Source organism: Pyrus communis, chromosome 12 (assembly GCF_963583255.1).
Source record: "Pyrus communis chromosome 12, drPyrComm1.1, whole genome shotgun sequence".
NCBI classification, from domain to species: domain Eukaryota; kingdom Viridiplantae; phylum Streptophyta; class Magnoliopsida; order Rosales; family Rosaceae; genus Pyrus; species Pyrus communis.
The window spans coordinates 21398915-21414952 of NC_084814.1; the positions used below are offsets into that span (position 1 = coordinate 21398915).

General features: G+C 39.1%; 1 protein-coding gene and 1 long non-coding RNA gene across 3 annotated transcripts; both read left to right on the top strand.

The window, feature by feature from the left end:
• Window positions 1–9989: 9989 nt before the first annotated feature.
• LOC137710511 (rhodanese-like domain-containing protein 11, chloroplastic) lies at window positions 9990–13252 on the top strand. Of its 2 annotated transcripts, none has more exons than XM_068449553.1 (10): window positions 9990–10298; window positions 10526–10621; window positions 10952–11059; window positions 11149–11245; window positions 11484–11523; window positions 11607–11681; window positions 12302–12389; window positions 12502–12558; window positions 12719–12791; window positions 12889–13252. In XM_068449553.1, exons 1-10 carry the CDS (start codon window positions 10137–10139, stop codon window positions 12990–12992), a joined length of 900 nt encoding a protein of 299 aa, XP_068305654.1. In that variant the 5' UTR covers window positions 9990–10136; the 3' UTR covers window positions 12993–13252. The 2 variants fall into 2 exon arrangements, with proteins under 2 accessions (XP_068305654.1, XP_068305655.1); XM_068449554.1 differs by having other exon boundaries at window positions 9992–10298; window positions 12491–12558; window positions 12889–13248.
• A 1515-nt stretch (window positions 13253–14767) lies between these two features.
• LOC137710512 (uncharacterized) lies at window positions 14768–15753 on the top strand. Its single transcript, XR_011064980.1, has 4 exons — window positions 14768–14867; window positions 14969–15036; window positions 15197–15269; window positions 15367–15753. It is a non-coding gene; the product is annotated as an uncharacterized lncRNA (long non-coding RNA).
• The last annotated feature ends 285 nt before the right edge of the window (window positions 15754–16038 follow it).

Genomic DNA, 16038 nt, shown 5'->3' on the forward strand with positions numbered 1-16038 from the left:
TCCGATGTAGGATTTTCAGATGAGAATGCCGCTCCACATGTTCTAGCGTGCTGCCTTGGTTTGGAGCTTCCTAGACTCCAATCTTTTCATGAGGAATGTGTCATTGACCAGGTAGTTTACAATGGAATCTTATCAGTTTGAAGTTATACTAACCTGTGACACCTCGGCTGCTGGCTTCACCTTTATGCTTGGCTCATCTAGATGCTCCACCGGAATAGAGCTTTTAAGTTGGTGGTTGAGGGCGGAGCCTAGGCCGGCTAGTGCATCCACGTGAGCGTTATCTGCCTGTGGAACTTAAGTGAGGGTGTAAGTCTGAAACGCCTCAAGTAGTCTGGCTAGTGATTAGCTGGGAATCAGAATGAATTGTGAGCTTTTTCACTGCCAAGTCTTTTGCTATTCGGAGGCCTGCTAGTAGGGTCTAGTACTCTGCTTTGTTGTTGGATGCTTTAAAGCCTAGAGTGATCGCCTGTTTGGGTATCGAATCGTTTGGGGTGATAAGGACTACGCATGCTCTCGAACCTTTGTAGTTAGATGCGTCGTCGACCTGCAAATGCCAGAAATCTCCATTCGGTGGAGCATGCGCGGCTAGGGCGTGCTCGTCTACCTTCGGGGCGTCTTTGGGCTGCTTTGTTGCGTCGTGAATGTGTGGTAGGGAGTCGTGGAGCTGGGGCCATGTTACATATAGTAGGAAATGCTCAACTACCGGTATTGGACCACTCTAGACCACGTGCAGCAGAGGGTGGTGCTTAACTGCTAGTACATGTTGCTCCTATGTAGAATCTTTTGGGGCGACGATGACAAAACTTGGTTCCGAGTGTGTCATTCCAGTGTTCATTTGCCTTTGGCGTGTTTTTTTGGGCTGAGTTGTTGCGTTTGTCAAAAAACTTTGCATTCGCCAAAGTCTACGCCTTTATCATCACGCTTCTAGATTGGGCGGAATAGTGCATCATGAGGATGACTGTGTGCGTTTGAAGGTAAAACTTGAGCTTCTGGGTTGCAACAACTATCGCTAAAGTTAGCTTTTGAATTTCAGATAGCATCAAGGAGAGCTTTTGAACCGTGGAATATAGGTAGTTGATTGTTGTTTTCCTTCTTCATGCTAGAATATGTTTAGTATAATGGCACAAGTAAGGGTGTCGAATCCACAGGGACTAATTGGACCTATATAATCACTTGTTTTGCAAGAACTCTTTACTAGAGAAATAAAACTAATCAATGTAGGCAAATTTGTTGTTGTAACTTGAAAGCATAAGGAAATGAAGTAAACACAAAATGAATGAATCAACAGCTAATAAAATGAGATAGTACCAATGGAGATGAAGCTAGGGATTCGATTTTACCATTGCTAACCCAAGGCCATGCTTATTGAATCAGATTATACTCATCCATCTACCTATTTCTTGAGTTTGTTTCACTTAGATATGATCAACCATATGATGTGTGGATTTGATCAAATGTCTCTAATCATGAGCCTAATTGTGATGTGCAACTTTGGTTCCTAATCAAGAATATATAGTGCACAAGAAACTTTCACAAAACCAAAGGGAACACTCGGCAGGATGTTTGCAAAACATTCCCTTCATTCATTCACATATCCACCAAGATTATGCATGATGTGTGCTTTAATCTTGGCTAAACAACCTGTGGTTAATTCAAATGATGATCAAGCATTAAAATCAACACACTAAGTCACAATTAAAACGAAGAATGAAACAAGAAATAGATAGATTAAATGAGAATTCTGAATTAACTACATGGCAATCTTGCAAGGCTACATCGAATCCCTAGAGAGAGATTAGTTACACTTCATGTTTACAAAAGGTTTGACATAAAAATATATAACATGAGTGAACATAGGATTAAGAAGAAAGAACCCTTGAAGCAAAACTGATGTCGAAATCCCTTAAGAGTTGCCTTCGGTGTTGGTGCTCCAAGTGTGTTGTAAATGAAGGTGGAGCGGCTAAGGTTGAATGGTTTCTGCGAATGGGAGAGTGTATGGAATGGAATGAAGCCAAGAAGAGATTGTGTAGAAATGGAAGGGGATTTGCGGCAAAGGGGAAGATTGGATGTGTTTGTGGTGTCTTGTGTATGAAAATGAGATGAGATTTTTGTGTATGAATGCATGGGTTTTTATAGGGGGAATGGGAGAATATGTGGGTGATTGTTTAAGAGTGAATGTGGTTGTTATGATTGAGAATGCATGTGGATGAAATGATGAAGTAGGAAGGTGGAAATGCATGTGTTGAATTGGTGGTGCAATGATGAAAGAGTAAGTGCATGTGTGTGTGAATGGTGGTGCAATGATGAAAGAATAAGTGCATGTGTGTGTGAATGGTGGTAGCTAGGGTGAATTATGATGAATGCATGTGGAATAAAGATGGAGAAGGTGGTGTAATGATGAAGGATTAAGTGCATGTGTGTGTGAATGGTGTTTCTTGATGGTTTTGGGGTTGTGATGCATGTGAATGCATGTGGCTAAGGGTTGTTGATTGGGCTAGAGGTTTTGCATGGCTCAAAGGATTGTTTGATTGGGCTAGGCCCTTTGTTTTATGTCCAAAGTGCATACAAGGCTTTCAAATTCGTCCAACACTTTGGCTCCAAGCATATGCTATCCATTCCAAGCCCAATTTTGCTCCAAAATGCTCCAAAATGCATCTTTTTGCTTCCTTAGCCATATGAACCTAAAAACACACGAAAATGGCTTAAACTACTAAAACAATTATGAATTAACAACATAGATGCACGAAAACAAGCTAAGTAAGTCGCCTAAATATGCTCCTATCAGTAGTCGGGCCCTCAGCTCTTCTCGTATGATGGTAGAGCTTATTGCTGCTTTAGATGCCGTCAAATATGCGAATAAGTCCTCCACTGCTTCCGGTTTGGATATTAGGGAGGTGATGTCGGGTACTTCTTCAGGTCCTTGCTAGCAGGTGGTCTGCTGGAAGTCATTTTTTGAAGGCTCGAGTCGTTGCATCCGACTAACCTTACCTTTTTTGCTTTAAACCTCTTCACATAGTCGCAAAGCGATTCCTCTGGGTTTTTCTTGACGTTGAACAAATGGTCGAACTTTTTTTTGATCGAGCGATAGGATGAATATTCTTTGGTGAAAACCAAAGAAAGTTCATCGAAACTTTGGATGGATTATGGCAGCATGGTGTAGAACCAATTTTACGCCTCACCTTGTAGAGTGGTGGCAAATATCTTGCACATAAGATCGTCGTTGTTTCGATAAAGGATCATTGCGCTTCGGTAGTGGTTTAAGTGTCTCTTCGGGTCTCCATCCCCTTTGAAATATGTGAAATGTGGCATGCTAAACTCGCATAGAGGCTCTGCCTGCTCGATCTTGTCCGTGAAGGGTGACCTACTTATGTTGGCTATGTTCCGTCATAGTGCCTCGTCAGTGACCTCGTTGTGTTGGAAATTACGCAATCGTTTTGTTAAGAGTCTCTCTACTTCTTCCTGAATTTGCCTTTGTTGGGGGTAACAGAGTTCTCGGTTGCCCTAAGCCGTGACTTGTTGGTCTAGGCTGCTCTTCCATATGTTTGGCTCGTATATGCTGCGAATATGGTGTTTGTGGTGCATTCTTAGCAGATGAGCGAGTTCTTTGCAGGCTGCCGTTGAACTTGAGCCGGCTTCTCTTCGTACGTCATGCTGCTTACTCCGATGTGAGGTGGAAGATGCTCCAACACTTTGCCTGGAAGGTTGCTCATGTTGACTATCAGAGTGTGACCCCAATCGTGAGTGTACATTACCCGAACATTCGGTTCATGGCTGGTCGAGTAGCTGCTTACTGGGATGTTATTGGAGAGGTTCTTTGTCTGCCCTTGTTCTAGTTCAGGACACCTCGTCTGGGGCACATTGTATCTTGGTGTGCTGCAAGAGCTAGTTCACCAAGGTCATCTGATGTGTGAAGGCGTTCGTTAACTCTATGACTTATCGAGACACGTGTTCTCCATTTGGGTTGGAATAATTTGGAAGGAATGAGTCTTATTGAGCAGTGGAAGTGTGGTAGACTTCGGGCGCGAGATTTGAGTTGGAAAATGTCAAATCCACAAAAAAATATGGTGAAAATGCTCTCGGATCGATCGTCGGTCTGGCTACTTGGAAGGCTATAAGCAGACTGGGCCACGGGAACAGGTTGGGCTATGGGAACAGGTTGGGCTACGGGAGCAAGCTAGGCTGCGAAAGCAAGCTAGGCCAAGGGAATGGGCTATTTAGCAGGAGCAGGCTGGGCCACGAGAGTGGGTTGCTCGGCGGGAGCAGGTTGGGTGATGTGAAATATAATAACACTCAAATTAAACCCTCTTATTGACAATGTAGTGAAGATGTAAGTAGGGATCGTTCTAGGCCGGGGATTAGGAGGGATTGCTAATCTTCTTAAAACTGACTTTAAAACACAAAACTAAGATTGAAAACACTTAACTAAACTTATATGACTCAAAACAGCACAAAACAGTCAAATAGACTCAAAATAGACTCTAGGACTTACTTTGGACGAAAATTGAATTGGTTTTGACTCAAAGCACTTAAAAACACAAATTAGGACAGATTCTAACTAGTTTGACACAACAAAGTAAAGGGGATTGGGTTTTGGACGAATTTAAAGTAAAGACAAATAACTTAAAGACTTAAACCAAATTTGGCACAAAATTGGGTGAATGGATGGGTGATAAGCTAGCTAAAGGGTCTTTTTCCACACATGACATACTTGCATACAAATTGATTTCCAGTTGCTTTTTCAATAAACCATGAACCTCAACACCCCAGATTAACCGTGACATCACTAATTAACCCTCAGATTTTCCTTAAGTCATTGAATTGGATGGACAACGCATCGGCAACCAAATTATTCTTCCCAAGTTCTCTACATGAACTGCATAATAAAAACACAAGCAAAAATCATTAAGCTTCGTGAAAATCATAAGCATTGACAAGGCATTCGTAACTATGACATCATGATACTCATGCTAGGAATATAACTTAACATGATTGTGATAAGCAACCTTTACTACTTGTGAATATAAGTTTGTAACGATTATGTGAAACTCCCTCATATTCTAGCATCAAAGTCATGTATGCAAACTAAGTAGGCCTCCTTAATCAACATACAAGAATAAGTTCTTAATCAAACGGTTAAGTAAATTGCATTCACAATTTATGAAATCACAACTGGAATTAATCAATTCATATCGCAAATATAATCATGGTTTCAAAATCTCCTCTAGCTAAAACAAGTTTAGCCTCTCATGTTCACAGCAAAACCAAGAGAATTTAAATTAAACATTGAAAACAAAAGATAGATTACACCTAAAAAACGTTCCAACAATCCAACTTGAATGGAAAAACGTCCAAGGTTGCTTCTCCTCTCCTTCTTCCTTGCTAGGCTACGACACAAGGGAGTAATGGTGTGAAATTGGGTTGTGGTGCGTTATGGTGAAGGATTGATGAATGGTAGGGAAGTATGATGGAGGATAGAGTGCGGAATTGTGTATGAAGGGTGATGAAGGCTGCGGATGGGGGTGTGTAAAGATGAATGATGGCTGAATTGTGTATATGAATGAATGGATGTGTGTATGAGTGCGACAAAGTGTATATATTTTAGGGCAAGGATCATGACTTTAATTAATTGTTTTAGGAAAGAATTGGAACCCAAATCCACAAGGAAAAGGAGAATTAAAATCAGAATCCCAAGGGAAAAGGGATAGGAAACTTGCGATAAGGACTAGGAAATAGGAAAAGTGTTTCCCTTGCACGGCAAGGAAGGGAGAAAGGACAATGAGGTGTGGCATACCTCTTTGGCTGAGATTAAGGCTTCTAGAACTTATATTTAGGTGTCCTAAATTGATTAGGAACCCCTTTGATAGCTGGAACATAAGTAGGAAAAGATTAGGATTGACTAAGTCAAAACAAGGAAGTTTGACTCATGTTTCCTTCTTTGTGGTTGATTCCTTTTCTTCCAAGTCTTGAATTAATTTCTTCCATCTCTTTAGCAGATTCCTAGCCTCCTTTGGTCTTCAATTTCGTCCATCCACCTTGCTCCAAGCATGTGCTAACCATTCCAAGCCCAAAACTGCTCCAAATTGTATTTTCTTGCCACTTTAACCAATTGGATCTACAAACACACGAAAATAACTTAAAATACTAAAATAACTAAGAACTAACAACATAAATGTAAGAAAACAAGCTAACTAAGTCACCTAAATATGCTCCTATCACTGGGCCACGGGAGTGGGCTGCTCAGTGTATGGCGCATGTGGGTGCGAGGCTAGGGCTCAGCTTGGCAACGCGTTGGGCTCGCGTTGGGCTTGGAGTGACATGCTTGGGCCGTGGGCCTTAGATGGCACGACTTGGGCTTGCTTAGATGGCATGGCTCGGTCCGTGGTGGTGACACCATGGACCTCGCTGCAGGTGGCCACCATGGTAGCCACCGCAGGGGTTCCCATGGTGGAAACTCGTGGTGGTGGTGCCACTCCACTTATTATCACATTTAGCCTCGTGGATCGCCGCGGTCCCATCTCTTGAATATTGGAATTTTCACTTGTTAAATTTTCTAAATTTCTAGCCATTATACTTCTCTTTTACGTTTTATCAAAGAATTTTTGCAAATAAAAAAAATTCTAATAATAAAAACGTACGAAAAATCTACAAATGGACAAGAAAATAGAAAAACCTTGGATGCGAGAGTCTTCTACGAGTGTGGGACTCAACTCTCAATGAAAGCACCAATTTGTGGATGCAAATTTCTTCCTCCTTGATCTTGGACAAAATTGCACCTACAAAACAAATCACACCTAAGGTCAAGGCCAAAAGCCTTACGCGCCCATGATGAATTTTGGGGGGGGAGGGGGGGGGCGGAGGGGACGGCTTTGGACGAATAACCTCCGATGCCAAAGTTAGAATTTTGAGGGAAAAGTGTTTGGAGAATTTTGTAGTATTTTTGCAAGAGAATTGGAAGTGAACTTTGAGGAGAATGATGGGGTTTAAATAGGAGAGTGGCCAGGCTCCTTGGATGAGAAAGGACCGGCCATCTAGCTCCCTTTGTGGGCTAGGTTCTTGATTTGTGTTAAATTGGGAGTTATGGAATAATTACCTAATCAATTAGCTAATTAATATAATAATTACCTAATTGATTAGCTAATCAATATAATAAAAAAGGGAAGGTTCGGGAGTTTACCTTGTGGAGAAGATTGGATGAGCATGGATGAAATAAGTTTTGAATTGTTACCTAGTTTGGGCACTTTTGACTTGGCTGAGTGATGATTGCCTGCTGCTCGCGCGTAGGAATTCTGGTATGCCTCAAGGATATTTTTATCCTCTTTTATCTAAAAATCCACGTATCATGTTGTGATTATTTTTTACTCCACAGATATGATAATTGATTATTTGATCCCAATCCATTAAGATCAAGTGGAAAAGTCCTAATAGAATTGCTAGAACCGGAATTTAGTGGCTGATGTGATGGGTAGGAGAAGAAAAACAAGTTTGGTCACACCGAAATCAAACTTATTTCAAGCTGGCCTAAAGGCGAAGGAGGACGTATCTTAGGCCTCCCTTGAAACTATGCCTCTTTTTTTTATTCATATCCTTTTTCATCTTATTGTCAATAAAAGAGATTGAAAAACCAAAATTTAGGGGTGGGTTCAAAAAATCGAAAACCGAAAAAAACCGACAACCGAACCGGACCGAGGCCGAAAAAAACCGAACCGTAAAAAAACCGAACCGAAATTATCAAACCGAACCGAACCGAATCTGACCAGTTCGGTTTCGGTTTTTGAGGCTCGGAAACCGAACCGAACCGAACCGATATATATATATATATATAATTTTTTTGAATATTTATAAATAGTTTAAGTCATACAATCATAACAAAACAGAACTTGTTGCCAAGTTGGTTTCAATGAAACTTTACAAGATGGAGGCATGGGTTCGAACCCTCATGCCTCCAGGATTTGTGAGGTTATTTTTAATTTTTTAATCTTTTTAACAAAACCCTTAAGCCTTAACAAATAACAACCCTGTAACTAAAGCCGCCGGTGTAAGACTTCACAGGAAAGTGCTGAGGAAATTGAGACATATGCACGATATAAATACCCATCAATGACTAAAACTCAGGGAAACTTCAGGCTTCATGCGGTTGAAGGTGAATTTACTGATTCTCAGATTATTGTAATGCTGGGAGAGAATGGAACAGGGAAGACAACATTCATCCGTATGCTGGTATTCTTTATTTTTCATCTTCTTTTTCTTCAGTCATAGTTACTTTGCAGCTTCAGATGTTGAGTTAGCATATTGCCCAATTTTCAGGCTGGTCTATTGAAACCTGATTCTGTAGAAGATTCTGATGTGGAGATACCTGAATTCAATGTTTCTTACAAGCCCCAGAAAATCAGTCCAAAGTTTCCATCCACTGTCAGAGCCTTGTTACATTCAAAAATTCGTGATTCATATACTCATCCCCAATTCATGTCAGATGTGATGAAGCCTCTTCTTATTGAACAATTAATGGATCAAGAAGTTCTGAATCTCTCTGGTGGAGAGTTGCAGAGGGTTGCATTATGCCTATGCCTCGGGAAGGTAAATTATTGTTATTCTTGACATAAATCATTGAATTAGTAAAAGTAATGTTGTTCTGCTGGGTTGCTTCAATCACGTTGATGCGGTAAGCTTTTTTATATGTCTTGGTTATGAATTTGAGAAGCCTGAATAATCTCCGTAAGCATTGATTGTTTTCATAGATTCTTGTTTTTCAACAGATGGTTTGGGAGTTTAGTTGAAATACTTGGTGAAAGGTCACAAGGTTCAACTGGCTATATATTTCTTTGCATTTCCTGCTTCTGAAAATTAGAAGTTGTGTTTACTTTTTCCTTATTATCAGTCTTGCGAGTATAGAGTAAAAAAAAAAAAAAAAAAAAAAAAAAAAAAAAACCGAACCGGGCCGAAACCGAACCGAGAAAACCGAACCGAATACAAACCGAACCGAACACAAACCGATAGAAAACCGAACCGAACAGTAATTTCGGTTCGGTTTCCGGTTTTCGCAAAAAACCGAACCGAACGGAACAGAACCCACCCCTACCAAAATTTGCTCATATTGTTGCATTCAAAACAAATTTGCATGGAAACTCATTTAATAATTGCCAATGATAATAATAAAAGATAAACATAAAAATTTGAATTATCTTTGTTACATTACAAGAGAGTATTTTTAAACAATTATATAATATAGTAGATGGCGCTTTACCGCAGTTGCAGAAAATAACTATCAATTCCACTTCTAACAACTAACTATTTAACTCAATAACGCTATCAGTTTGTAAAACTACATAATGTGAACTTCTTTTTTATAGTTGGTTATTTTAGAATTAACATTCCAAAATTCTAATTGTGCATTGCTCATAAGAGCATTTTTCTTTTTAAGTATAAAAAGTTTAAGCGTAGAATTAGGTTTTTGAAGTGTTGATAACACTTTCCAGAAATAAATTATTGTCAATATATATCTCAATGAGAAATGGTAAGTGACTCTCTTTAAGTTAAAAGTGAGACTCTTCATAGATTCTTTGTAATCTCATGTTTTTTTACCTAATATTTTATAATGTTAGCACGAGAATTGATTGTTTTAAAAGTGGAACTCTCCATAATGTTTGTAATCTCAATTGTTAGGTGACAAAGAGTCCATGAAGAGTCCCCTTAGCATTCCTCATATCTCAATATTGAATATAATACTTGCATGTATGGTTATTATTTAAATATATTTCTCTCCGCTTATAAGTGAGAGATCTTAGATTGTATTATCATTAAAGGTAAATTTGAATCATATTATTACTAATCCATTGTGAAGTTCAACTCATTATAAATTCATTTAATAAAGATAGTATCATTTATTCAAAAAATAAATAAATATAATAAAATAACATCTAACTCTCGAGGATGATTGTATTAATACATGTTAATAAAGAAAAAAACCCCATATCCAAAACTTTCACTTATTTCTGTCCTTGAAACGCAGTGTTTCATACCAGTGGTGGACTGTGACTGGCAACAAACGAATCGCAGCAGAAGACAAGATACCACAAATCCGAAAACTTTATCCAATTTTCTCATCGGTTCCTAACTCAGTTTCGTAGAGCTCTTTGGCAATGGAAGCTCTGGGATTTCCTTCTCTCAATACTCACAGAATTTCGTGCTCCAGTTCTCAGAAACGAAGAGCCACCAAACCACCATGTCAAAGAACACATTTTTCAAGCATTTCACCTCCATCTTCCCTAAAACTCACACCCTCTCACAGAAGTTACAATTTTGTATGTAAATTCTCCACCTTTTTCATGTTCTAACTATTGGGTTTATGGTAATTTTCATGTTTTGAGTATATTTTCTAATGTGGGTTGTTCTTGTCCTTGATGTTAACTTACCATTTTGTATGTGAATTCTGCACCTTTTTCATGTTTTAATATTTGGGTTTGTTTTAATTTTCTTGTTTTTGATTGTTTTGTAATGTGGGTTATTCTTGTTCTCTTTTTTGATTCAGCGGAGGAGTGCCACTCGGATGCAAGCTGACAGTGAAGATTACGAGTTGAAGCAAATGAGGGATATGGCTGCAGCCAAAAAGAGATGGGAAGCTCTGGTATGTTTCTCGATTCCTTCGGAATTCGAAGACCAAAAAACAAAATGAGTTTTTGTGTAAATCTGTTTAAGTGTGCTACTTAATGGGCAATTAAGAAGAGAAGTAACATTCTTTTAGTTCAACCATTTTGTTTGTAGAGGTTTTATGATTTGTTCCGCATATGCTAAGTTTGAACTTACTGGGATTTGTTATTGTTTGTTCGAGCAATAGTCTACACGAAAGTAACCTAAACTACGATAGAGGGATTTGAACTTGGGATTTGTTAATTTTATTGATTCATTAGGATATGTTAAACTGTGGTTCATTTGGAGTTTTAACCGGTTAGGACAGGTTAGGGAAGGAAAGGTTAAAGCTTTAACACCAAGGGAAGCCGGCTATGCAATTCAGCTATCTAACAAAACCCTTCTTGATGTTCGTCCCTCTACAGAACACAAAAAGGTACACAGCTTAATGTTTTTTTTCCCCTTCTCTGTAGTATTCTTTGTTATGATTCTTGAATTAATCTCTTATTTCCCCTTGTTTTATAGGCATGGGTTAAAGGATCAACCTGGATTCCGATATTTGACGTTGGTAATGAATTCGACGCTGGAACTCTTTCCAGAAAGTTCATGAATTTCACAATGGGTATCAGACAACTCTTGCTATCCTGTCTTTCTTAACTTATGCATTGCTAATGTGCTTTTTATTTTTGTTCTTGGATACAATTTAACAAATTAATAGGTTTTCAATCAATAGTCAAAGCATAGTAGGATATTTGTAATATGTTGTAGGGAAACTACTTAAATGACGTTTGAACTGTAACCTCTTATTGCTTTGAACCTGGTGGTGGTTAAACTCCTAAATGACATAATATTTTGTGTAGGGGGTTGGTGGAGTGGCGTTCCTATGTTGTCGTATAACACGTATGTCAGAAAAACCATATTATTCTTGTGATTTGCTTTGTTCATGTGATAAATTTCATATTGATTGCTTGTTTTTTCACCAGCCAGTTCGTGGACAAAGTTAGTGAGAAGTTTCCAGAAGATACAGATCTTATTGTTGCATGTCAGAAGGGATTGAGGTACTTTGTATGTTACAAAGATTGTAGTTTCAGTTATAACTGGTTTATAATGAGACATTTGGCAGTTATAACTTGTTTATAATGAGACATTTGGAAGTTCTTGTATGACGTAATTCTATTTTGGTTTTCATATAATTCATAGGATTGAGGTTGTAATTGCAATTATTATGTAGTTATATCATGCTATATTTAGCGTGCGTAGCAAATCCATACATGGGTCTCCTCGCTTTCATAATTGGCTAACAGTAGACTCGAAGACTGGAAGACTTTTAGAAAACTATAATGAAGATGTTTTCCCAAAATTATGAAGATTATACCAATCATTTGCTATCTTCTCCTCACAAAGTGATAACATAAATTAGGAGGAGACTGTCAAAGGGTTAAAAGGGAGAAATCGTAGTTCACCCGTTGATTTCTTTTGCGAAGTTCTAGACATCGGACCCATGTTTTTGGTCCAGGTTGAATTTTTTGCCTCCAGCTCGAATGGAGAAGAGTAGTTTGTAACTTTTAGTTCTACCGCATACTATGATCTAAATACATGAAGGAAAAGAAGGCAATGAGAATCACTTGCATTGGAATGAATCAATCACAAATTTCATCACCGTCACCTTTCATGGCAGATCTCTGGCCGCTTGTGAGCAGTTGTACAACGCAGGCTACAAAAACCTTTTCTGGGTTCAAGGAGGTTTAGAGGCTGCTGAAGAAGAGGTAGTTGTGGTTTTTAGTGTTTGGATATTCTTTTTTTACTTAGCATTTCTACATAAATTTTCTTTCTCGGTGCTTTTGGTGCGAATCTTATGTGGGAGCAGGATCTTGTCAGAGAAGGACCTCAGCCATTGAAGTTTGCTGGAATTGGTGGGGTTTCAGAATTCCTCGGGTAACTATCTGGTCTTGCTCACTTTTTGCTATAATTGGTATCTACGTTCTAGTGATGAACACTAACTTTTGTTTCTGATGCATATTAAAATACAATTTTAAGACAGTTCTTATACAAATTTATCAGTAAGTGCATTTATTTCTCAATCCCCAATCCACAGTTGGACGGATCAGCAAAGAGCTGCAGCTGCCAAAGAAGGTTGGAGTTACCGATTAGTGTTCTCTGCCCGGCTGGTACTTATTCTCTTCAACATGTTTGCTAAAGTGGCCTGGTTTTTAGTCACCTCACTTTCAAGCGTCTAATCTCAATTTGAACGATGTTTTGGCACAGGTCGGAGTCATTGTCCTTGCCGATGCCTTGTTTTTTGGTGCTCAGCAATTCGGACATTATCTTCAGGATATAAGGTCGCACTGAGGTTAAACACTTGTGCTTGAAGTACGTGATTGAATATCAAGGTACAACATTTTGCAGTACTGGTTCACCAGAGAATAGATTTGCCAAGGACAACAATTTTGGAAGCCAGAGTGCCTCAAAAAGAAGATTGCGTGTGTGCTCTCTATGAGAAGTAGATCAATGACTGAGCCAGCAAATTTTTTCAGACAGTTACGCCTTGTAAAACACGTTCTAGTATAACTGGGTAAGATTCAAATGAGTATAACTTCTTCAATACTCAATGAAATTGGGTGAAACAAAAAGGAAAGTTGTAGTACTCAGCGAGACGAAGAGATTGATACCTTGCACGCCGGCCAACTCGCTGTGGTTTTGCCGGAAATTTCCTCGAAAAGGGCGGTGCTCGCCGGAAAACTGGGAAATGTATCCGAGGTGGTTTCTTCGTGATTTGACGTCCAAAACACGACGGGGTTAGAAAAGAGCTATAGGTGTGGGCATGGGTGTGTGTGTGTGTGTTCTTGTCCGAGAAAAGAGCACCGAGAGGGGGGAAATGAGAGAGCATGGGTAGAGAAGAGAGAGTGAGGGAGAAGAGAGAGACTTTTCAGAAAAAAAAAATAAAAGAAAAGGGAAAGGGAAAGGAACCGTGGAACAAAACAGGGGGTGGGCCCCTTGGGCTCACCAATTAAGGCTCAAAAACAATTTAAAAAAAAAAAAAGTATCTCCCAAACTTAGTAAAAATACAAAAATACCCATTTTCTTCCATAAATCCCGGGACAAGTTGTTACACACTTCTTGAAAAGATTGAAAACAAGTCTGAACTTCATTGGAGCTGACTTCTGAGTTTCAATTGTCGATGTGTGGATCTTCACATGTGCACTACTAAATGGGATTACACGTGAGGGGGCGTGTTAGTAGTCCCACATCGGTGGGGAAGTCAACAAAGGTGGCTTAAAAATGATTACCCTACTCTAACTAATACCGAAGCCTTTTGTGGTAAAACCCTATATATGATAGATTGGGCAGGTGGTAAAGTTCGGAACAGTATCGATGCCGTTAGAGTGGAGCCCATTGAACCCGCTGATCCAAAAATCCAACAGCTAGTAGTCGTCAATCGGCAAGGAAGCCACCTCAATTACTTTGTACCATTGTCCACCTTGTTTTACTAACAGAAATATGCCAGACAAAGTAGTATTCAACATTCATCGAAAGAACTATTATTGAGCTCCACAGAAAGAAACTCGAGGATCATTATCCTTATGGAATAGTAATACGGAAACAAAGTAGTATTCAACATTCATCGATAGTGCTAGATTTGAACGATTCAACGTTCATCGATATATAGCCACATCAGAATAAATATAGTTGGTTCTGTCTGTAAAATTCAACATCATGACAAATTAATAGAGCAATATGGCAATGCTCTTATGGTCTATTAATTGTCCACAAGAGACGACGTCAGGGTTCGGAATAATGGATTTTCGTCCCACCCTACGTGCAGTCAATTTGTATCAACAAGGGAGGGAAGGGAGCTTTCCCTCTCCAACATTAACTGTAAGTGGTTTCTTAAATTCTTTCAGTTACATGCCACTTAGTACTACGGTCTAGTGGTATTCATCTCCACTTGTAAGTAAAATATCTTAAGTTCGATTCTTGCCACAGACGAATTTGAATTACATTATTATGGCTTGCTCAGTGTGAAGCTTAGTCTACTCTCCACCCCTTTAGTATAGATAATATCGTTTGTTAAAAAAAAAAAAACATATATTCACACACATAATACTTTTTATTTTTATTTTTTTTGGTGAAAGCACACACAATACTTTCATGGCAGATCTCTGGCCGCTTGTGAGCAGTTGTACAACGCAGGCTACAAAAACCTTTTCTGGGTTCAAGGAGGTTTAGAGGCTGCTGAAGAAGAGGTAGTTGTGGTTTTTAGTGTTTGGGTATTCTTTTTTTACCTATCATTTCTACATAGATTTTCTTTTTCGGTGCTTTTGGTGCGAATCTTATGTGGGAGCAGGATCTTGTCAGAGAAGGACCTCAGCCATTGAAGTTTGCTGGAATTGGTGGGGTTTCAGAATTCCTCGGGTAACTATCTGGTCTTGCTCACTTTTTGCTATAATTGGTATCTACGTTCTAGTGATGAGCACTAACTTTTGATTCTGATGCATATTAAAATACAATTTTAAGACAGTTCTTATACAAATTTATCAGTAAGTGCATTTATTTCTCAATCCCCAATCCACAGTTGGACAGATCAGCAAAGAGCTGCAGCTGCCAAAGAAGGTTGGAGTTACCAATTAGTGTTCTCTGCCCGGCTGGTACTTATTCTCTTCAACATGTTTGCTAAAGTGGTCTGGTTTTTAGTCACCTCACTTTCAAGCGTCTAATCTCAATTTGAACGATGTTTTGGCACAGGTCGGAGTCATTGTCCTTGCCGATGCCTTGTTTTTTGGTGCTCAGCAATTCGGACATTATCTTCAGGATATAAGGTCGCACTGAGGTTAAACACTTGTGCTTGAAGTACGTGATTGAATATCAAGGTACAACATTTTGCAGTACTGGTTCACCAGAGAATAGATTTGCCAAGGACAACAATTTTGGAAGCCAGAGTGCCTCAAAAAGAAGATTGCGTGTGTGCTTTCTATGAGAAGTAGATCAGTGACTGAGCCAGCAAATTTTTTCGGACAGTTACGCCTTGTAAAACACGTTCTAGTCTAGTACAGTAGTACTAGTTTTTTCTCTTCTTTTTCTCTCATTATTTATTTGTCCTGTGAATTCTGCTGTTAATAATTTTCTTTTATCCATCATTATATATTGCGCAGAACTTGAACAACTTCTTACGCATGCCGTGGCAAGCAGGGAATCATCTTGTTCTTCCTTGCGTTGCCTAAACCCGAAAATTCAGTGCCTCGGAGTTTCTGGTACGGCCCCCCAGTTGTCGTAATCAATTTCAATTGACTGAGACTTGCTTTTGGTGGCATCTAATGAAGAAAGTTGGATTCTACCGTAAAACCAATTAGCAATATGAGGAATAGTCTAACCTCTTATAAACTCATGCAAGTTCATCATTCCATCAAATGTGGGACT

What these genes read in the sequence shown, in the direction of transcription:
- LOC137710511 (XM_068449553.1), top strand. Translation starts at nt 10,137, where the DNA reads ATGGAAGCTCTGGGATTTCCTTCTCTCAATACTCACAGAATTTCGTGC. An exon ending in CCTCTACAGAACACAAAAAG is followed by an intron (nt 11,060 to 11,148) that starts GTACACAGCTTA and finishes CTTGTTTTATAG; the next exon opens with GCATGGGTTAAAGGATCAAC. An exon ending in GGGGTTTCAGAATTCCTCGG is followed by an intron (nt 12,559 to 12,718) that starts GTAACTATCTGG and finishes CCCAATCCACAG; the next exon opens with TTGGACGGATCAGCAAAGAG.